Genomic DNA, 23,037 nt, shown 5'->3' with positions numbered 1-23,037 from the left:
AGGCTAGTTGTCATTCAGTTTTCCTCCTTTTAAAGTAGAAGTATCTGAAATCTCCTGTGCTATAGCATTGTCAGATAAAAACAGAGAAGAATGCAAGTGATGCAGATGGTTCTGACAGTCCAGGGAACCTCACAGGTCCCAGTCTACTCTGGTTGAGTGTTTTCCTGAGTCCCTCTGAGCTTTCTGCGAAGCTCAAATGTCAGATCTCGGCTCTACCTGCAGTGTACACAAAGCCCCATTCAGCTGCGTTTAGAGGACGGGGTACTTATTATGTACAGTATGTTTGACTTGATTCAGGTGTTCAAAACTGAAATAGAGTTGGCTGTGGTCAGAAATTGGACTGCAGTATCAATTGCAGAGGTGTCTGTGTCAGTTTTATTGGGACTCAGGGTGGTCTTCATGCTTTTCAAAAGCCCATTCCTCCCCTCAGTTAGTTGTTGCTCTTTGTTCTTTTCTCTCTTTTACTCATCTCACCTCTTTTTTCTTCACCAATGAAAAGAAGGAAACTCATGTGACAGACATTTCCAAATTAAGATCATTATCAATTTCCTCCCAAACAAGCTCTGTGATCTTCAGCAGTGCCTGAGAGGAGACCAGGATTGGCTGTGTGCACTGGTCTTAATCAATCTGGCTCTCGGTGAGCTCAGGTCCATTTGTCCCAGATGCTAATCTGCAGAGCTCAGCACTGAGGCCAGAGGCGCTTTACATGTATTTGGTACAAAATAACACGAGCAGGCACGCCAAACCCATCCTGCTTGGGTTTTTGTCTGAGGCCCAGGGAAAGATGTGACACATCGGGGAGGGCAAAGTGTCCCTTTGCACCTCCACCACGAAGCGCTGGCTCTCACAGCTGTGGGTAGCAGATGCTCCGAGGTTACAGGCACAGGCCTTTAGGGACATCACCACTCTGCCCTCCAGGGGCTGCATACATAACACACTCTCCAAAAAAAAACTTACTGAAGGCTTAATGGGAGTAAGGTATTTATGTACTCAGTCCTGTAAATGCAGTTATGAAATACAGTATGTGTTGTATGCTTCCCAATCAGTACAGCATGTTCTGTTTCATTTGCATTATACATTTATTTTGAGGTGACATTATTACAAACTATTACTTATTTGTAATTACATGTAGATTGCAAAGTAAATTGAATAGTGTCTTGCATACCTACTTCAATACATGATAGCATTTTGAACAGTTTTATGAGATAAGTGACCCAAAATGAAATTTGTAAGACGTAAAAAGATTTGGCAATCTTTAGACATACAATATCTGAGTGAGCGTTGCTGAAAATCGTAATTCATATTGTCCTTCTCTTTGTATCTGAATGACCATTAGATGTAGCTAGTTTCACTCTCCGATTTCAGTCATAGTGAGTCCTAGATTTCCTCAGACCACAGAAGCCTGACTAGACATGTTTGAAAAAATGTGTTCAGCCAAAAGGCCAGGGCTGTCAGCTCTGAGCCTGCTCACGATAAGATAATCTGTGCCGACTGTCGATAACTGAGTGCCCTTTCTCAGTCCCATCTTAAAATCTGTTAAAATCTGCATTGAAATCATTTAGTGTACAAATTATTGTGCACTGATTTACTACACTGTTGCACATTGTTTTCAGTGTTCACATTTCCTCGTTCTTTTCACAATAATCCCCCAACCAATGTAGGTAAATATATATCAGTAGCTCTGTTGAGTTCGTCCATTACTGGAAGAGCAGCAAGAAAAGGGAAAAGCAAGCATAAAAAAAGTAAAAAAAAAAAAAAAACAGAGGCCTGAGTATGGGTGAGTAAATGCAAGAAGAAATCATCTGTTAAAATTAATTAGCCAAGCTTCTCTGAACACAAAATGACAAGACATTAAATATGTATTATTTATGAAATGTCTGTGCTCTCTGAAAAAAACTGTCTAGTGCTGTTAATTACTCAGCCATTCATTCAGAAAAGATTATTTCAAATGGAAAGTGAAAGCAAGGCTAGACAGCAAAAGAGCTGTTAGTTTCTTTCAAGCTATTTTTAAATGACATTGGTGAAAATGGAAAAGCTAATTATGGTAGCTCTGAAATTCAAAGCTAATTTGAGAAGCAGTATGTCAGGTTTATTGACATATTCTGTAGAGTGATGTGGTTTGATGGCCACCAAGGAATCCCACTTGCGCCACAAGGGAAGTGGAGGAGCGACGGCATGAATTAAAATAACTTCTGTTAATAGATTTTTAGACTTCCCAATTCCCAGTATTTCCTGCTTTTTGTCTGTAGAAATAACAGGTAGATGTATATATACTCAAATAGTTGACATATACATGAAAAGTAAAGGCCTTTTTAACTGATGTGTTTGCAAACATACTGATTTTAGCAAACCTTTAACAATTTCCGAACAGGTTCGAGCAAAGTTTATGCCGGCAGTGAGGCTCCTGTTTTGTTAACATTTGGATCACGGATTGTGCGTGTGCTAATATTTAGAGTTTCTGTGGGACTTAAAATGAGGATAATGACAAACTTGGTGCAGAACACTTGCTTACTTATGAAAATATTTTTCACATTCTGAAGTCCCAACAGGCCCGGGAGCATGACGCTATATTTTATCATCAGTTTGATTAGTTTTATTTTCCAACTAGTGAGAAAAAGAGCAGCAGTACTTTCAAGGTTCGTGATTCCTCCTTAAAGGCAGTCACCTGGCAAAGTGGGAACGAGAACAGGGCATTTATCCACTTAAAGAGAGCCACCCCGATGATGTCAGTAACAGATGACTGCAAGACACTCCCCTCTCCGTTGCCTCGCAGCCAGCTTTGGTCACTGAGGGCAGAAGGGAAAGAGGGTGGGGGTAGGAGGGATAATTACCAGTATAAATGAAGCCCTGCGAACGATTCGCACTGCTGGGTCCCCTGATCTAGTCTCCAAGGCAACCTCAGCACGCTCATTTGTTTTGTAGATGAGTAATTACATCCAATTAGTGGCCATTGGAAAAAAAAAAGGAGTCCAAGAAAGGCCCATTGTTCTGGATAGATTGTGTGAATATTAATAGTGGGGAGGTCTGAGGCACAGTGATATGATCGGTGATGCTAATGCAGCTGTGGGCACACTCTGCCTAGTCTCATCCTGCATAACAGATCAGATAGCTACTGATGAAAATATATGGCTTTGAGAATGTGTGCCCGCATGTTTGTGCATGAGTCGTACTCTTGTCCAGCTGCCTCTATCCGGCAGAGAAGGCCAGTTTCTTACCTGAGCCTGCCACACATGCAGACAATGCAAAGGCATGCAGTGTCTGAAAATGTCTCAAATTCCATCACCTGGATAAATGTTACAATCTAGGAAGATCTCTTAATTTTTTAAGAGATCACCACTCACCAACACCTGCGCTGCCCGATATATAGTAGTTAATAGATTTAAAGAGTAAATGACATTAGCTTGGTGTTTCTTGTCATTGGGACCTTGGTTATTGGTTTGAATGACACCCAAATGTGTTGGAAAACGCAGCCCAGCAAATGCCCAGCTTAATGTGGGTTAGTTACTTACAATTAGAACCTTATCTCAAATGGAAAAACTTCCCTGTCCAATTTTAAAGACACCCACTTCAATTATTTGCTGCTGACAATATTTTGATTTAATACCCATATATTTTTGGGGGCTTGGTCTAAATAAAAATGAAAATAATAAATACAGTATGATAACTATTATCATTATCATTATCTGTCGTCACGTCTTCTCTTTCATGAGTTAACAATTCCTTTATATCCACCTGTAACTTCACTTTTACCAAGATGACTCTTGATCGTTTGTCATAACATGGTTCATGGTCAATTGTATACTATTGTATATGAAAGCAACTTTTGCAAATATGTTCATTATTGAAGGATAGTAAAAGTATTATAAAATGCAAAGTAATTTCTGTTTGGTTCCAGCCTCTACACTGTTCTGATCTGGTGACACATTTGGAATGGCTTCTTTATGAATTCCCAATAACACAGTCTGTGCTATTGTCAAATGTTTTTTCCCCCGTTATAATTATTCCATTGATCCAGTTTTCCTCATTAGCAAGGCCAATCAATGTTCTGTGACATTTGTCTAAGTGAAGTAAATGGAATGATTGGATCTTGAGCTTTGTTCAATGTGTCAGGCATTATGTGACGTACGTGGGAAGCCTGCTGTATTTGGAGCCTATAATTTGATGAGTGGGCCGACAGCCCACAAGTGGTGAGATCAGAGTGCTAAAAAGCATCGGCGGAGAGAAACATGGCTGGTGCTTACATTCCATTTGGCAGAAGTGGACTGTCTCACTCTGAATGGGTAGAGGTGAAGTGGCTTTGAATGGCTATTCGCTCCAGGACCCAAATAAAAAACCAAACACGCAACAGGGGAAACCCAGCATGGAAAAGCCGGTGTCACCAATCTCAGTCCCTCCTGAGTAGATTAACTCTGTTATCAAAGAGGTGTGAGAAGGAGCAGTTTCTTTTAATTGCACTCTTTCTATGAGCAGCTTGTCTCAGATTAAGAGGACAAGCAATAAATGCCAGCACGACTTATTGCTGAAAGACATTTTCTAAACTGTTGATAATCCACCCATCTGTGTCAAAGAGAGAATCATTCGAAGAGGCCAATCTGAAACGTGCTTAGGGTGCTTAGTACACTTCAGAATGCCTACCATCAATAAACGTATGTCTGTATCTCATTCACAAAAAAGAAATCTTATCATCTGTTGCTATTGGTAACAAAAAAGCTTCAAATTATTATTGATTGGTGTACACAATGTTTCTTTTCATTTAAATGACAAAAGCTTCCTTCAGGTGTGTCCAAAGAATTGTCGGTTTGAAATGAGAAATGTATTGACCTGTGTTTTAATGATTCTTTAGTTTTATCTCACTCCTTAATGATTGCAAAAAAACATGGAGGACACAGGTCAATTATACAAAAGCCAAAATATCAAAGTTGTGGCCTTAATGTTTATTTTGTATTTATTGTTATTGGTCCATTTGAATCAAGTCAAGGTTTTAGAGTAAGGTTTTATTTGCATCCTCAGGGAGAGACAGTATGTATCCATTATTGTACAGCTAATGTATATGATACAGCTGAGCGTATCAAACACGGACCATATGCCAAGGGGGCCTGGCCACATTGTAGGAGCTGTTGGGGAGGGAGGGCAGGCGGGGCAATTAGAGCAGACAAAACTCAAGGATGTATTCTAAAAAGTGGTGTAACACAACACCAAGCTATGCTTGACAATCTGGACATTGACTTTGACATTGAAAAAGTTGTTTTCCACAATGATGGAGTCCCCTCCCCTCCCCACCCTATACTGTATCTCCCAGGCCTCCCCGATTATGGGTTTTACTCTACGCCCAGTGACCAGAGGGGGGGGCCCTGCTCCTTTGCTGACTATGGCTCCCTGGGGCCCCAAGCGGCTCAGATGCTGCACAGTGAGCATGCCACCTCCGCCTGCAACTCCCCCCTCCAGCACCTACACAGCCCGGATCAATTTAAGAACCCAGGTTTGTATATGCGCATCTATCTCATCCACTTTTTGGACTTTTCAGTTTGATTCATGACATTATTCCATGCAGATGATCTAATCTTATTTTTTTTTTTTTTTTTTTTTTTTTATACATTTTCTCTTACTTCTGTTAAAGAAACCCAAAAAATCCCTCTCTTAAAAAAACTATAAAAACACGTCTTGCTGACAAAATAGCATTGCATGTTCTTCCTCCCTTTTTAATGTTTAATGTAGATTTATTGTTTCTTTGTGAAGTTATGTTCCAGCCCCTGCTTGCACATAAGGGGCAGACACATACAGAATGTAATCCTTCATTTGCATGTGAACAAAATAACTACTGATGATGTCGGAGAGTACACTGGCCTCTCTAACAGAGCTCAAGTTTCTGTGAATTTTGAACAGCAAAGGAACGAGTTATGTGTTCCCTTTAAGTATTAAGTGTAAGAATGATTGCTCACGTTATTAGTGTGTGAAAGTCTGACTAGGAAATCAGTAGAAATGTGGTGCGATGTTAGACACTTAAAAGACAACATTTTTGAATAATACAGCCATGACAACATAAGCACATTTTCATTGTGTTTTTTTCCTGTTGTTCTCACATCTACCTAATGTAATTATAGCTTTTTAAAGTAAAATATACTGCACATTGACATTTCAATATCTGCATGCAATGCATACAAATTATTATAAATCCATGCTGTTTCTTTGAGAGCAGACAGAAGTCTTCAGAATTAACGTTTTGAATAATACAATATTCTTCTTTATTGTTTTTATTCTGATAGTTTTATGCTAATGATCATGTTTGCACTGACATGACGTACCACCAATGTTTTTCATCCAAAGTAGTTGTAAGTAAAGGAGGTGTAGTCTAGTGGAGTGCCTTTATATGATGTGGGAGATGTGCCCCGTTGTAGGTGACAGTGTTGACCTACATACAGCGGTTAGGTTCCCTGTCTCTGGACACTCACATGCCCCTGCTGGGCATGAATCCTGCCATAGCCTTCAGTCTTGTGCCTTCACTATTGTGTCTCTACCTCAACTTCACTTTAATAGCAAAACATATTGAAAACAAAAGGGGCTGTCCTCTCATCCTTTTTGGACCAACAAAGTGAGTGTGTAAGTGAGGGGCCAACTTTCCTCTTAATGGTTAAAAGGTTGGCCAGCTGCCCCAGGCAGATGTTGGCATTTCCTACAGAATGTCTGTCTGTATGAACTTTAGCACAGCAAATGGCAAAAACCACAGATGGGTTGTATAGAAACAACTCAGCAGATGTGATTTTCTGACGGGTTTCTTGTAGGCCTGCTGTTTTAGTATCATTGTCACAACACTTGTGCAAGTGTGATAGCACTACAGACACAGTCCACCATACGCTTTCATACGTATAGATCTGTTAAGCAGTGTGAAGTGTTTTAATGCATACACAGCTGCATGGCAGGGGGAGGATTACTACTACTTTACATCACTAAGATACACACACCAGTGCCAGTATCTCTGTTGATGTTGAGGCCTGGTTGTAGCATGCTAATTTATTGTACATTATAGTTGAAATAAGAGTAGAAAGGGTAGAAATCACCTCAGTTTTTTTTAGCCACAGCTGCTGTAAGTCACTTCGTTCTGTCAAGTCACTCTGTTGGTGTGTGGTTGTTTTTTGTTTGAGTTTTTTTTTTTTGGTTGGTAAAGCACAACTTTTTTTCACCTGAGAGGACACATTCAAATCCTGAGTGAGGCAACCCAATTTATGAGCTTGTTGTCTGTGAAATAGACTTTATATTTGTAGCCAACCTTGACCCTAATGATATGAAAATCAGAGAGCACATTATAGTAAATGGAAACACAATGGTACTGTTTATTTGGAATTTTGTTTGTAAGTAGATAAGGAGAATTTTATGTATACATTAGGTGCCTTATGATGATGATTACCAGCCATAGGTCATAGAGTACCCATATTTCATTCATCATCATTCATGTCGTTACTGTGCAGCCTTGCTCCTTACAAAGTGCTCAGTCCACAGGTGAAGATTGTGCCACACAGATTGCTAGCCTGAAAGGGAGAATAGGATATATGCTATTTGAAGGCAAATCTCATTGATAAATGCTTTTCTTGTACACAGTGCCTACATCTGTACCTCAGTACTACATTTAAGTGAGTTTAAAGAAGCAAATATAACTTGGAAGACGCAGGCAACGCAGCACACAGTGTTCTGTATAGTTAGCCATTTATTCATTCGGGCCTCCCATTGTTCTTTAAGTACTTCAGTCACAGAAGTCACTCCTAGCATCAAATGATTTTTTCTCCAGTCTTTTCAGCCACAAGTACCAACAAATTGAAGCATAGGAAAGACTTAGCACTATCATTCTCTGTATAAAACATATCTAAATGAATAGTAACACTCTAGTCCAGGGGTCTTCAAGGTTTTCTAAGCCAAGGACCCCTTAACTGAAAGAGAGATGGAGCAGGGACCTCCTACTAGATATATTGTATAAAATTAACTGGGCCTACAATAACGTGTAGGGTGGCCTAAAGCCTTTATACATACCTTTTTAGTGGAGAGGGGTGAGCCACACTCCTAGTAAAAAGCACCAGTCGTAGGAAATGAGGATTGCCATTTCAACTGAAAAAAACCTTAATTATATAATAAGCCAGCCTACTGCTGGCTGTGCAGCCAAGATAAGAGCACAAGCTGCTCGCTGTTTAAAGTCCTTTCAGTTAAACAGCAGTGTCAACTCCACTAGATGTGTGTGTTGTGAGATGGCTTCATTTTTCTATAGTGCTTTACACGGATATCTAGACTATGTTTTCAGGTGCTTCTAATGAACCTAACATGTGTAATCTAGTTTAGATAGATGGAGCATGATGTGATATGTTAAACATGGTGACAATGTTACAGTTTGTATACTGTGTGCGTCAACACATTGAATATCCTGCAGTTACATATTTCTTCACTTGTTCTACAAAGACTTCCTCTCAGGCATCGTAGGGCTCATGAGCTCATATATACACCAGATCGAGCATATTTCTGTGGTCGGAAGATTTTTTTTTTTAATACAGTTTTTTTTTTCACAGTCTGTCTTTGAATGAGGGTGAGACGGAGGGTTATGTGAAGCTGACAGCACTGGAGATTGCTGTTAAGAGATCACTGCATTTTTTTTCTCCCAGACTGTTTCTTTTTCCTGCATTGACAGTGTTATGCGCCTTTAGTAGGCATCTGGAGACAATTTATTAGTCTGAGTTGCTCTTACTCACAGGGCAAAGGTGGTAAGTCATGTACAGTATTTCTTTTTTTATCCCCCCTGAGTTTGGTCCTGCACATGAAGTCGGGTCAAGCTTTTATATTTCCCCCTTATGCCTCCTTCTTATGTCTGACTACCTCTTTTGCTCTGAAAAGCTGAAGCACACAACTGAAATTATGGAGAATATTTTTAATAGGTTCTTGGCGGTATTTATGAATCATAGGTCATATAGGAAAGCATAAAGTAGCATCAAATGTTTGGGTTCAAAAAGCTCAATGTAAAATCCGTAATATAATAATCCTGTGTTACTCTTCTTACTTACTTAACAGCTAATGATGTTTTTTTTACACATTATGCATGGCAACATTGACACTGCAACCTTACTAGTTTATTAGCATGGTGGAAATATTACTAGCAGTGTGCTTGTTTTGTGTTGTGCATGATTAGACAAAGTGAATGTTACTCCTATGCATAATACACACAGCATGTAGAATATATTCTGAATATAATACTGGATTCACCCTTAAATTTTGGCTCTGTTTTGAAATCATGTTAAACCTGAATCCTTCACCATTTTGTCAGTTGAAATCAAATGAAATCCAATAGTTCTATAAGCAGTACATATCTGTGATATGAACTATAAGCAAGTCCTTCGAGACAAACATGAATCCAGTAATGTGTTCTTTTGATTTAAATGCTTCCTTTTGACTCATAGCAAGTACGAATTGTACTGATGGTCGTTGTAGTGTTTCTGAGCTGCTCTGCTCCCTGCTGTGTTTGTATGCAGGCGCCAACCCATCAAGGCCCGGAGGTTTCCCTGGTGCTAACAGTCCAGGACCTGTTGCTGACCTGTATGGACCTAGCAGCCAGGATTCAGCTGTGGGCAACTACATCAGTGCTGCTAGCCCTCAGCCTGGCTCTGGGTTTGGCCCCAGCATCACAGTGAGTACTCAGATGTAGACTGCCTGTCATATCTGACTGCACCTTGACTGCATTTGCCTCTCCTGTGTCAGAATACCACCACTAAAATCAGACACTAAGTAGTAGAGTAGAGCTTACTTATTATAGGACTTTATACTCCTCCACTGACTAGATCAAAATATCCTAAATCAAAGCAACCATTCAGGAGAGTCTAAGAGTTTGGATTATTTCATTGCACAGAGGTTTCTACTGTCATTGAGGTCAGAGGTCCCATGAGCATTTTGTACGTCAGGGTAAACCCCATCTTAGCTCTCAAAGTTATCTGTGTCAAATGCAAATGTTTATTCCCCTTAGCTGTTGCACAAATCACCTCGCTCCAGCCTCTGTGTCACCTTCCCAGAACAAATTTCCTTTATTTTTAGAAACCCATCTGTCCCAGAGCTTGAGTTTGCTCCGTCACTAGGACAATGCTTCCAAGCAGGATTTTGTTTCTCCCAGTGTCCTTGTCCAGGTGTAGCAGCTCAGCCAGGTGCTGTTGCACTTTTCCTCTTGTCGATCAGTAAGCTGCCAAATGCCATGTCAACTCATAAGTGTACGACTAGCAGGGCTAGAAGAGGTGGCAGTAACAAATAGGTGTTCTCAGCCTGACTATGTGAATGTACTGAGATGTCTGTCTTGTCCTGTGGGTCAGTTTAGTTCATGTGCAGCAAATCCTGCCTTTTGCTTTCACTGTATTTAAAAAGAAGCCACTACCAACATGCCTGGAAGGCCCCAGTGACAATGAAGACATAGCCTGGCAAGATAGTGGTGCTTAATAAAAATTTGGGAATATAATTTGCAGAATAGGTTCCTCTTTTATTATAACCCCAAGTCTTGGAGAGATCATCTAAAAGCCAATAAAAATTTAACTTAAACCAAGCTGAAATAATAAAGCTATCTTATTTAGCATTTATAAGCAGTATATAAACATTGAATAAGTGGTTTATAACACATATATTATATTATGTATGCAGTGATAAGAATATGATTAAGTATTAATGTACAGTGTTTAAGAATTATAACTTCTCCTATTAAGACATTTTTTTATATATTTCATCCTATCTCAGTTTTGAGGTCAATGACATAGTCATAGACCAAATTCCAATCTCATTTTGTATACTTACTTTAATAACTGTGTGCGCAGCCACTTAAAATGGATCAAGTATGTAATTCATTAGTGATTCATAATTGCAACATTATCTAGTTATGTTATAAATGTTATAGTGTTGCTAACTTAGCTAAGAACAGGCAAAGACTACATGCTGTATAACCCAGAATTCTCAAATATTAGCTTCTATATCCAGTCAAATTAAAATAGTGTTATTTAGGTAGTAGCTCAGAGATGTGTTCTTATGTCCATGGTCTTGTTGTCAACGAAAGGGACAAGGTTCAAACTCCCCAAAAGAAGACTCAATCAGTGATTTGTTTATTGTGCTTGTGTGTTAGTCTACCCTGGACCTCACTGAATAATTCATCTAAAATGTTAGCATCGGAATTGTATGGCCTCTGGCAAGGCGCAGCGGGGCTATGTTCTTCTACTCACTGCCAGGCCAGGCTTGTTGGGGCATGTTTGTACAGTTTCACATGACTGAACTGAGTGACACAGTATAGGTTATATAAATAACCTATACTGTTCTTAAAGAAGCTAATTAATGCATGGCTTAAGTGAGGTGGAATAACAACAAGCCCATTAGTACTGCAAGCAAGCACTGCAAGACTACAGGGTGAAGACACTCTTTCCAAACTATATAGTCCACCTCATTATTTTGAATTTCCAACCAGAGAAAGTACAGGAAAGATTAAGAGTAATTTGAGTCGTTTGTGGTATTTCTTTAAGTTATAATTGTAGTTTTTTTTTTAAGTTGAGTAAAAGACATTTTGTCTGGTTATGGAATTTTATGGTAAATTGTGACTTACTTTGTGTTTTGGAATCACACATTGTGGTTTTGCTGCAACGTTTTGTGCTCAATGGTGTTTTTTGCCTCCAACGGCGCCTAAAAGGCAGTTAACCCTAACCTTAAACCTAAACATAACCATTGCCACGCTGCCTGGGAGGAGACGTTGGGGGCAAAAAAAACACCAAAGACCACATTTTGTGCATCTCTTTTGTGAGAAATAACACAGGAGATTTATCAGTTTGTGTGTTACATTGAATCAATAGGACTACGTTTAACTGCTTAGCAAGGATGAAATGAATGCAAGACTTACATAGCAGCAATGTTGCCGAGTGTTGGATAGTGACACAGCAAGCAAATGTGCAAAATAGCTCATGAGAAGATGAAATAGCTCATTCTAATATGAGTAAATATGTGTAATTGATTTATGATATCCAAACAAAGACAGAGCTAAGCAGAAAAATACATGTTATTGGCTTTTGCTTCCTAAGCAAAGCCTCTCTTATTAATTGTTTTAGGTCCACTGGCTATCTGCGATAATCTGTTGGTCTCAGTGTAGGAAGCAAAATATTTGTTATGAAAGACCAGGATGGCTCATTTTCAAAGCCGATTTACCAGCACATAGTTTACAGATGGAAATGAGGTGATTTGTTTCCATTATTGCAACAGTTTATAACCATGCTGAGTTAGAGAATGTAAAAACAAGTCTTTGAATGCAACAAATACCATCATATCTGAACAGAAATGTTTGCCTTTTCATCATATTTACTTTAAAAAAAAAAGGCGATTTATAGAACACAGCAGTGTAGAATATACTGTCTTTTACCCGTATAATACAGGCCAGGTTTTGTGATTTCCTTACAGAATGTCAAATTGTGCCTGTGATACCACATACTAAATCACCACTTGAGAATTACCCAGTGAATCAAACAGAGTGCAATAAAGCAGAGAGGTGATGCAGCAGCCCTGCGGCTCTCTGCTCTCAGCGAGATGATCTCTTTATTCAGAACATTAAAATGGGAAATGATTCAGAACTAAAATGTGCTTTATAATTCATTATTTTTACCGAGGATGCTGTTGAACTGAATACATGTAAGATCATCATAAGTCAAGTCCTCATGGATGACTTCAGAGTCGCTGATTTGTCGCTCAGTCTTACGCTGCAGTGATTTTATTAATCCCTTTAGCCAATATCAAAACAGCCACTGTAAAGAAGCTGTAATGATCTTAACTGTTTTTTGTTTTTTTTATGCAAGACAATTAGAGTGCAATTAGGTGATTGAGGTGATAAAGACAGATAATCGCTGTTAAAAGTGCTTCTCTTTTCAATCCGAGGATTTCTGCAGACCTGTCAGCAGCAACATTCACAGTATCCTGATAACTGAGCTACATAATGAAGACCATTCAATACACAACAACACACTGATCTCACTGAGGGGCTTTTGTGATCCTATTCTCTGCATGCTTTGAGATTAGATAAACTGTGTATGTTAGCATGGATGGGGATTGTGTGTGTTTTATTGTCTCCTTCACATATTTTTGTTTACACTATTTGTCACTGAGCTTATTATAACCTGAGAACTACGTTGGCATAGAACATAACATGAAGTTACTGTATCTTGAATGATTTATCAACTTCATAAAGTATTTCTAACTCCTTTTAACATCTTTTAAAATGAGTCCTTCTTCTTGTAGTCATTTTGCAGCGTGCACTGTTTCTCTTACAAGAATATGCAATGCACTTGTATAATATATATATATATGTCAAAAGTCTCGTGCTCTGCTACTGAACATGATCAAACTGAATCAAAACGTTCACATTCATGATATGATACTCACTTTTTCTTTCCATGAAATGCATACTGACAACAGCACTAACTGTACACTTTTAGGGCCCGTTGATTGCGACAGCTTTTACAAATGGATACCATTGAGCAGGTGGCCGGTTGCCATCTCATCAGAGGTATTGCATTTTATTTACTGTGCATTTCTATCAGTCTCTCTCTAATACATGTTCATCTAATACATGTTGATCATCACATCATTCTTTGTTTATCCACCTCCCTCAAGATGACAGAGCTGGTAGTAATGGGTGAGTGTGACGAAGGTTTACGTCTTCATAAATCAGGAGGCCTCTGTTGGTGATGTGATCTGTATGATGACGGGAGAAAAGAATATCATTGATTTAAACAAATTCAATTATGATCAGCTTGTTGGTGTGATTCACTGTGGGAAATGTGTATACCTCAGTCACACACACACACATACTACCAGTTATTCTCTTTTTTTTTTTTTTTTTTTACATGTTGAAATGTTTCCATCCTAAAAAGAAGTCTTACACGTTATTTTCTGAGGACAGACTCACACTTCTCCACCGCTAGGACTTAAATAAAATCCAAAACTTTTTACTAACAAGTCAATGGCCTTGAATCATTAAATATTAACCATGCAGTAAATGTCTATTAGGAACCAAATATTTCAGTTTCATCATGTTTATATTGTCACTGTAACTCATCTTTATTGCTATAACATTGCTCCTCATATGTGCAGTAGTACATTCAAAATGTCTTGAGCTTTTCGTCTGCTTGCAGCTTGTTTTTGTAGATGTGATGTGTGGTCGTGTGTTGAACTCATTTGTGCACACATGGGTTTAAATGATTGTTTAATGGCGTTTTTTCCACTAAGCTATTAACCCAGCTAAGCATTACAACTATTACAAGTATCCACAGTAGTGTGAACATGATTGCTAAGTTAACAAGTGGTGTAACTAAAGAAGTATTAACTTTTTAAAATGTGACATACATGCACCAACGGGGTGTTGTTTACTGTAATCATTTGTACTTATGTTACGCCTGCAGCAAGTTTTGACCTGCTGCTATTAATGATAATTGCTGGCACATTTGTTAACACTATTGTGCCTCAGTAGGCATCCAACATAATCATTTGGAATTCGTATTAATGATTAATAACCACAGATTTCTGTCATTACATGTCGCTGTGAGTACAATATTTACGGTCAGGATTTATGCAAATGAAATGAATGGTTTCTAATGCTGTTGCCATCCTTTTTTGTTTTTCTTTATCACCCAGCAGAGTATAACTGGTGGCCCAGGAAAGACAGGACGAAGTTTCTAATTGGCTTTGTGTGCAGGTGATGCTATCCAACTTCAAGCACTACAGTGTCACCCAGGCAAAAAGAACGAAAGTTGGAACCATATGAAGAAGAAAAGAAAAACGTTAGTCATCTCAGAAAAATAACAACTGCTGTACTATAATCCAAACCTCCTATAACTTTACAACCTGGTTTGGTATGATGTTTCACGTCGATTTCATTCACCAATTTCCTTCCTCTGTTAGCTTTTGTTTTGATTCGTTTTTAGAGAGTCGTTTTAGTTTTAATCTTAATTTTGTGTCATTTGATTTGATCTTATAGTATATTTGTGTAAATGGATTTTGTTTGAAGTGCGGGGGTCATAGCCAAGAATATCTGCAAGTCATGTCCTCATCTTTGTGGTGTAAAGGAGAAATGATTGGATGTTCCAATCAGTCTTTCCACAAAAATAAAAGAAGCTCAGTGTGGAGAGGCTCGAAGAAAAAAAAAATTAAATTTTAAGGAAAATTTAAAGAGGGTATCTAAGTAATAAATCTTAGTAGCTGTTTTCTTTCTTGTGATGTCTCATTGTTAGCCATAATTACCTATTTTTGGGCAATACAAAGAGGACTCCAATATTTTTATGGTCCTTTTTTATAAGTGTTGTTTTTGTTGTTTAGAAATAAATATATATGGTATAACAAATTTCATATAACTACATTGTGAATTCAAACTTGAGAAAAAGAAATGTAGCTGTACATATTATTCCAGTCACTGCATATAACCAACTCAGTGAGAGAATAGCATATTTTTGTGATGGTGTGTCAAAAGAACATGTTATAGCGTGTGAATAGAAGAAAAAGCTGTAAACAGTTATTATTATACTTTTTTCTGCTGGAAGACAGTATAAATGACCCCAGAGACAAACAGAACACACTTGCTCTGTAAATACTGAAGCTGAATAATTTTACAAGTGTCATACCAGCAAATTTACAAACGGTGAGTTAGTTCAACACAGTTTTAAGAAATAAAAAAAAGAGCCTGATTGGTCTCTTTTGTCTAACTGTTAAGATATCAGTATCATTTCAAAGAGAGAGAGAAACAAAAAGAAGATTTAATCCAAAGCACACTGTACTTAGATGTGAAGATTAGAACTTGAACCAGGCATTTTACAGTGCTCTGTGCATCCTGACACTTTTATACTCCTGAGAGGAACTTGTTAGTTGTATGTTATTGTTTGTTTCACCCTGCTTGTTCCTGATTCGTTTTTTTGGAACACAATTATCTGGGCTCTGTGCTAGAGCCTTTATGTGACGCTTGTTCTCTGAATCCGTTCTTTTATGAATGAATTAGGAAAAGTAAACATTTTGATACCATACCTCAGCCTTTGTGAGTTCTATTGGCAGGTTTAATTTATTCTAGTGGCAAAATAAATGAAAACACTGAAAGGTAATAAAGCGAGGAATCATAACTGCACTGTGAGTAGTAAAGTACAGGCCATTTTCCTATTTGCACATGTATATGTCGGGTTTTAAAAAAAAAAAAAACGGCCCTGTGCTTTAGGATAGTATGAAGGATTTTTGGGTTAATGTATTCTCGACTAGACAAACGCTTCAGAGTTTTGAGGTGAGTTAACATCTTGGGAAGTAGTAACTGATATGTTGCAGTGTACACTTGGATCTCTTTATATATTAGAGCTATGTCTCATCTAAAGATATTTATACAGGGTTAAAATATGACACTGAAATATTCACTCTCTGTCGCTGCACCAGGTTTTACACGTGTGTGTGGTAATGATTTAACTCATGACAAACATTTAATAATAATATGCTCCAGTCGGGTTTTTAAAGTCATTAATGGAATGAATGGTGTGTTTTCTGAAGTACTTTACCTGCTGCAGGTGTATCTGTTGTTTTCATTTTACCCACTTTTTGTCTCATTTCTTTTATTTCAAAACAACCAGGTAAAGAAATATGCTGGATACTTCTAAAGTAAATGATATGGAGGTGTGATCAAGTAATAATTTAAAGAGAAAAAAAAAACCTTGTAATGTTCAAATGTAAAAGAAAATAAGAAATACAAAACTATAAAAAAAAGAGAAAAAAAGAAAGATGCTTCTTTGCTGATTTCAAGTTTAATCAGAGTTTTATTGATACTTTGTGGTTTATATATTAATAATTGTAATATACTATTAAAATGTACTGTGCATCCATTGCTTTCTCTCTTTCCATCCCCCATCCTCAGAGATCCTCCTTCTTTTGTTGATCATTCATGTATTTCATTAGTGTGTAAAGAAATCACAGTTAACTTGTAAACAGAGTGCTGTCTTTGATACCAGTGTAGTGGTCTTTGTTGTTCTCCCTTGCTCTACCTCTCCTTTCTCTCATATTTACCCCTCTCCCTCTCGCGCTCTTTTTCTATCTCCTGTAATTACAAAGTAGATGTTATATAGCACTCATTAATATAATACTTGTAGTGAATAGTGGATTTAGGACCAGTCAAGATAGACCTTTCTCTCAATGATCTCATGTCATTCTGATATTTGCAGACAATTATTTTGATAGAGGTTCATTGTAATTTATTCCCTGTATGTTTTATTTTTTGGTTTGGTTTTGCCACTCTCACATGGTTTCAGCTAACCAAAGCTCTCATGGATGAACAAAAGAGAAGCCGTTGCCGTAAGATGGAATTGTACACAAGGCATTATTTGGATCCCCACCCTTGAATGTTTTAAAAGGGGTGTGCCATACTACCTTAAATGCTAACGCTAGATATGCAAAACTGTTATTTGATTCTTTTTTTAAGAGGGACACAAGCTATAGTCATGGACAAGGATTTCATGTAAAAAAATATTTCATATTTTTTTAAGAAACATACCAATGATTACCACACTAGTCGTAATATCAGTCATAGTGCTATATCTTTTAATGTTTGTACACTTTGGATATATCCCAGATGCCACTGGCATAGGTCTTTTTTTTAAATAATACTGTTTTTGATCTCTTATTTCTCTCAAAACTTCCATTAATTAATCTAATAATTTTAATCTTAGATTCCGGGAACTAGTTTTTGTTTTAATCCGTAATCAATGTTGTTCACACATTGACATTATAGATTCCGGGAACTAGTTTTTGTTTTAATCCGTAATCAATGTTGTTCACACATTGACATTATAGAGGCGTATAAGAGACAGAAAATGGAAAAGCCCACCTGTGAAGACCTCTGGCTCCAAAGGATTATAAGCAGCTGTTGGTGTGTATCAGGGCTGATTAATAGAATAGATCAAACTCATGTCCTGACGTTGGACCAGCACCCTAACGCTGTGATTCATTGCTAACCTAAATCAGAGCAGAAAAGATTAGATCAAAACTTAAATTAAAAGCTCAAAGTTTCCTCAAAATACTATATCAAAGGATGTCCAGAATTCAGACCTGTTAGAATTACACACGCAGCTGTGTTCAAGCAAAAAAACAAGCCTATTATAAAGCCTCAAGCTGGGCACACAGTTATGTTTTTGAGTATAATCTCAATTAAACATAATTTAGGTTTAACAGTTATTTCATTTATTTCACCTCCTGGGGTCTTAAAATGTAATATTGTTAAATTAATAACATTAGTCTCTATTCATTTTTCTCATCCAGTATAGACTGTCAAATTACATACAGTATGTACAGTAATGGCAGCTTTGTTAGACACAATATTCCAATGAATCCAGCAAGTATACAGGACATAGTCTTTTTTTTTTAAATAATACAATGTCCACATGTAATGCAAGTCAAATCATATTAAACTTTATTGTAAAATGATAAAAGTAATCAATCACATTAGAAAATACAGGAAAAGTTTAGTATTTGAAAGACTAAGGAAAGCTAAAAATACTTTATTTTAAAACATAAAATAACATGCTCTGAGTATTAATGCTTATTTTTGCCTCATTTGCACATTATAGTGTCAGAAAATATCTCAACAATAGATAAACAATAATTATAATAGGAGTCTTTAAATGCACCAACTTTTGTGTAAAGATAAAAGAAAGTCTTCCTCCTGTTCAATTGCAGCATGTCCCTTTTTTCATCTGAATATTTTATCAAATAAAGTATAACTCAAACCGATACAAGAAGCTCATTAGGAGCTGTAGTTGATTCCAATTATGCTGCCATTTCATCTGAAAAACAAATAACAGTGCAACAAGTATGAAATATATTATTTTGTTTTTCTCACTTTTGCAGCGCCTGGTGGCTAAAAGACTAAAATGAAATTGCTCATTTTCCCCTCACACAATATAAAAATGACTCTTGTATCGTTTTGTGATCCTGTAGCTTGGACTTTAAGGTAGCATGGCTCTGTTGCTGTAATTTCATTTTATCTCAAACTGACAGCAGTTTACAGCTGATGAATGTTACACATCTTAGTAGACTAGCGTATCCATTTGGGGAGAGGGAAGGGGTCTTGGTTTAAGAAAAAAAATTATCAAAAAAGGAAAAAAAGTCAACCTGGAAGGTGTTGACATTTGTAGTGTACTACCGTATCCATTTAAACTTGAATCTTGAGGCAAGTGCTAGGCAATGGCCAAACAATTTATCCCATCCACTGTGGGAAAGCCCCACCCTGAAACCACACACACTTATGTGATTTCTGTCGTCTTGGATTCAAATCTGTTCTATGGATAAGAACAACTGTCTCCCTAAAGCTGGGACATCAGACGAAGACTGGTTCAGGCTCTGCTCCATTTCTAATTAATTAGACTGACTTTGAAGGCTCATTGAACGTTCTTGAGCATTTATACCCAAAAGAGGCTTATTCATAGTGGTGCTAATGGTTTTAACCAGACAATGTGCCCTTATCTCATGAGAGATACTGGATACCGTCACAGTGACCACAAAGTTAGTCTCCCAGTCCACAAAGTGACTCTCACTATAACACCACCATTTCTAGTGTTGGATCTCGTTTCAGGATATATGACAAAGATGGGTTCATGTTCACAAATCTAGACTGAACTCTCCAAGGTGACAGAAATAGCACAAATGTACTGTTGTGTTTTAGGGTGAATTTCCTTTTCAGTCCAAACCATTGCCATCTCACCCATGCTCATTGCTAAATATATACATGCATTTGCAATATATATGTGGATAGATGAATATATATTTGCAGTTTTCACTCATTCAACTTTGTCTGAACAATATTAGACTGGAGACCTCAGCTGTATACAGAATAATCCTCACACAGCTACATATAGTCATTATTAGCTTATGTTCACCAATACGAGAGTTCACCCCTGGCGTGTTGTCGAGTTTGGAGCAGACCGCATGGCCTAGAGGGGAGCCTGGAAGCTCTTCAGACTGCATGGACGGCAGTGTGAGGCTCTGCTGTGCTTCCATGTTTCTGCAGGCTGAGCACAGAGCTCTCTTCACTGCTGTCTGCCCATTCCTAACACTTGCCCCTTTTTTTATGTTAACCGACTTTTTATGGCGAGAGACAGACAGACTTGACTGACATCTGAAAGCATCTTTCAGGTTATCATATGGCTTGCTTAAGCCCTGTTGTAAAATGTACTAAAAAAATAATAATAATAATAATAATAATAATGATAATAATATTAATGGATGGGGGTCTCTCACATATCAAATGTGGAAAGTCTAATTTTATATTTGTATTTTCAAATAATAATATTGACAAAAAATGTCTGTGAAAGGTTTCCATCCTCTACTGTGGTCCAGAAATTGATGTGTCTGTCTGGAAAATAAATAAAATAAACTGAATTGTTATATGACTTGTTTTCCCTGTTTCATTGGGCTTTTTTTTATTGTAATATATTTGCTAAAGATGGGAAAATATTTTTTACCTGATAATATTTATCTCAGCATTTTAATATCACGTCTAATTATGTGGTGAACCATCACATCAAAGAGGCATTCACTTCCCATACTGTATAGCATCTGCTGACATCCCATAACTGGATACTGGAGCAAAAGAACTGTTGTGTGTACTTTCTGTTTATTATAACAACCAGGCTTTTTCATTCCACATTTTCACTTGACCACACACTCAGCATATCGGCACCGGGATCCTTCCAGGTCACTTAGGTACAAGTCAGCAGGATTAATGAAGTCGGACACTACGGTGCATAAGGGGGGCAAACGGTGAACAAACAAGTGTAGACGTGTAATTCTGCTGCCCCTCAGTGGTCTCTCCATGCACTGAGGAAGATGCAGCGCTTTCAGGAGGAAAAGCCCGGCATCCACCAGTGCTTTATTTTCTGTCAGCAGTATCACATGAAGAGCATCAATATTAGCTGAAGCTCAGCGAATAAGCTGAGGATGAGATGAGAAAACAAGGCTTCTGCATGACAGCCCTTTTAAATCAGTAGAGACACCTTTGATGTGTTTGTCACAGTGTGATTAGTTCTGCTTTTATTTGAGATGAAGAAATTCATTTCACATGCCAGAAACAAAAATCTGATTCATTTTCCGAGGTCAACCAGACGAATGAACCACTGACTGTGTTTAAAAAAAAAACACAGTTAAAAAAAATATATATATATATATATATAAATATATATATTTCTGCTAACTGCTCTAAACAATGATTTTTTTTCAGTTTCTTAAAGATTAAAGTCACACTGGTTTCTGAGTGGATTGTTCCATTTTTCATAACACTGATGTACATATCTAGATCTATTCATCAGATCTTTGTATATACCAGTAATGTTAACTGTGATAGACTATGATTGTAAACATAATGTTACTGCTGCATTGAAATTCAGGGATCAGGATTTTTAATGTGGGTGCATGTCAGGTGAAAGCAACAGTCCCGACAGCTTCATCACTCATTCAGACAAGGTGATCTATAATTCTGACTGAGATCAATACTGTTCCCAGCTCTGTTTTTCAGAGCCGAGCCACTAGAAGTTTAGATCACGCTGAAGTCATTGTGTGTGTGTAATGGGCAGAATGATAATCCAACTGACAGTCTGGACTATTGTTTCACTTTTACAGAAACTGCTTTTGATTTCCTTTTTGTTTTGCTTGTGTGGAGCCCAGTCATAAGGTATGTTCATACATGACATACAAACATTTCAAACACATAAACCATGATGTATAATAAACAGATAGAATACAGCACATATGTTAATAAATATATATGGCCAGTTAAATGTTTTGTATGCCCAGTATTTGTAAATGTCTTTGGTTAAATAACAATTCTGAAATTGCTGTAGACGTGCGATAAAAAAAACTAAAATAAGAAAATGTGATTTTAAAAATATATATAAGGAATATTTTTCAAATCCCAAGCAATATAGATGTAAATAGTAAGCACACTTGAAAAATGTTTGTGGCTTTGTGATGTTATTATATTTTATTTTTATTAACAGATCTGACTGGAGTTTGTCCAGATTCCTGGTCACTGTAATTAGCAGACAAATTCATCAAATAGTTAATGCTCGCACTTGTCTGTGTTTTTAAACTTACAGGCCTAACTGGTTGACCTTTTCAGTCCACCTGCCTTTAATTAAGTACTAATTAAAAGTGTCATTATGATCAGAGAGCTTGACACTCATCGGCCCTTGAATACAAGGATTCAGGTCTTTGGTGGAACACTGCAAGACAATCAGCAGTCATTATGGGCGCTAAATGTCAGCTCACAGCGGAGACAAGGAAGCTGTTAGATATCTGTTGAATGAGAGTTTGCTTTAAAGTAAAAATATTGTTTTAATCACCTGTATTCATCTGATTTCTATCATATATAAACTATAATTATTACAAATGCACAGTTGCCTAATTTAAGTGACCTCTTCCTTTATTACATTGTAGTATATTTTTTACTTAAAATAAAGTTACATTTATGTTGCTTGACATTTAACCAAAAACACTGAAATCCAGGGTGTTTACAAACTTTTTACCTGGCTTCAAACACACAGTGACACACACACACACACACACATACACACACAAACTTCACCAAATATGTGTGCAGCATGTCACCGGCTCATTTGACGGCCTCGGCTCATACCAGCGGCTCTGTACATATTTCCCATGGGCTGAATGTGACAGCTCCTGGCAAACACAAACAAGCCACAATGTGCAGGAATGCCACTGTGAGGAAGCTGCATGGTAACAACAATGCTCCGGCCGCCATGGAGGTGTAATGAAGAAGTGGTAGTGACCTGCTGCCACCTCCGTGTGCGTCAGCCTGCAAAGCAGAGGAGCGAGCTGAAGAATGCCTGGCTGCCATGCATATTCATGCCATGATGTGGTGCTGCAGGAGGCTCACAACCCCCATCCTCCACCCTGAGAGGACACCTCAGGGCCCCTCAGCATTTATTAACGGTAATTAAGAGCAAGTCTGAGATGCCGGCATGTTTAATTGCCAATTACAGG

At 37.7% G+C, this 23,037-nt stretch overlaps 1 protein-coding gene across 9 annotated transcripts in view; it reads left to right on the top strand.

Annotated features, from left to right (window-relative positions):
- The window catches only part of LOC144527342 (RNA-binding protein Musashi homolog 2), a 246,984-nt gene extending 226,555 nt beyond the window's left edge, over positions 1 to 20,429 (top strand). For 3 of the 9 annotated variants that reach the window (XM_078265280.1, XM_078265279.1, XM_078265277.1), the window contains 4 exons: positions 5,300 to 5,479; positions 9,501 to 9,655; positions 13,461 to 13,531; positions 14,662 to 20,429. In XM_078265280.1, coding sequence (XP_078121406.1) covers positions 5,300 to 5,479; positions 9,501 to 9,655; positions 13,461 to 13,502 — 377 coding nt within the window. In that variant the 3' untranslated portion in view covers positions 13,503 to 13,531; positions 14,662 to 20,429. Of the gene's footprint in view, positions 1 to 5,299; positions 5,480 to 9,500; positions 9,656 to 13,460; positions 13,532 to 13,638; positions 13,661 to 14,658 lie in introns of all 9 variants that reach the window. The other 6 variants (XM_078265284.1, XM_078265283.1, XM_078265282.1 and 3 more) reach the window with 4 other exon arrangements.
- The last annotated feature ends 2,608 nt before the right edge of the window (positions 20,430 to 23,037 follow it).

The sequence above is a fragment of the Sander vitreus genome, chromosome 13 (assembly GCF_031162955.1).
Source record: "Sander vitreus isolate 19-12246 chromosome 13, sanVit1, whole genome shotgun sequence".
Lineage (NCBI taxonomy): Eukaryota > Metazoa > Chordata > Actinopteri > Perciformes > Percidae > Sander > Sander vitreus.
Note: the sequence above shows the minus strand (reverse complement) of the source record. Positions and strands in the feature narration are given on the sequence as shown.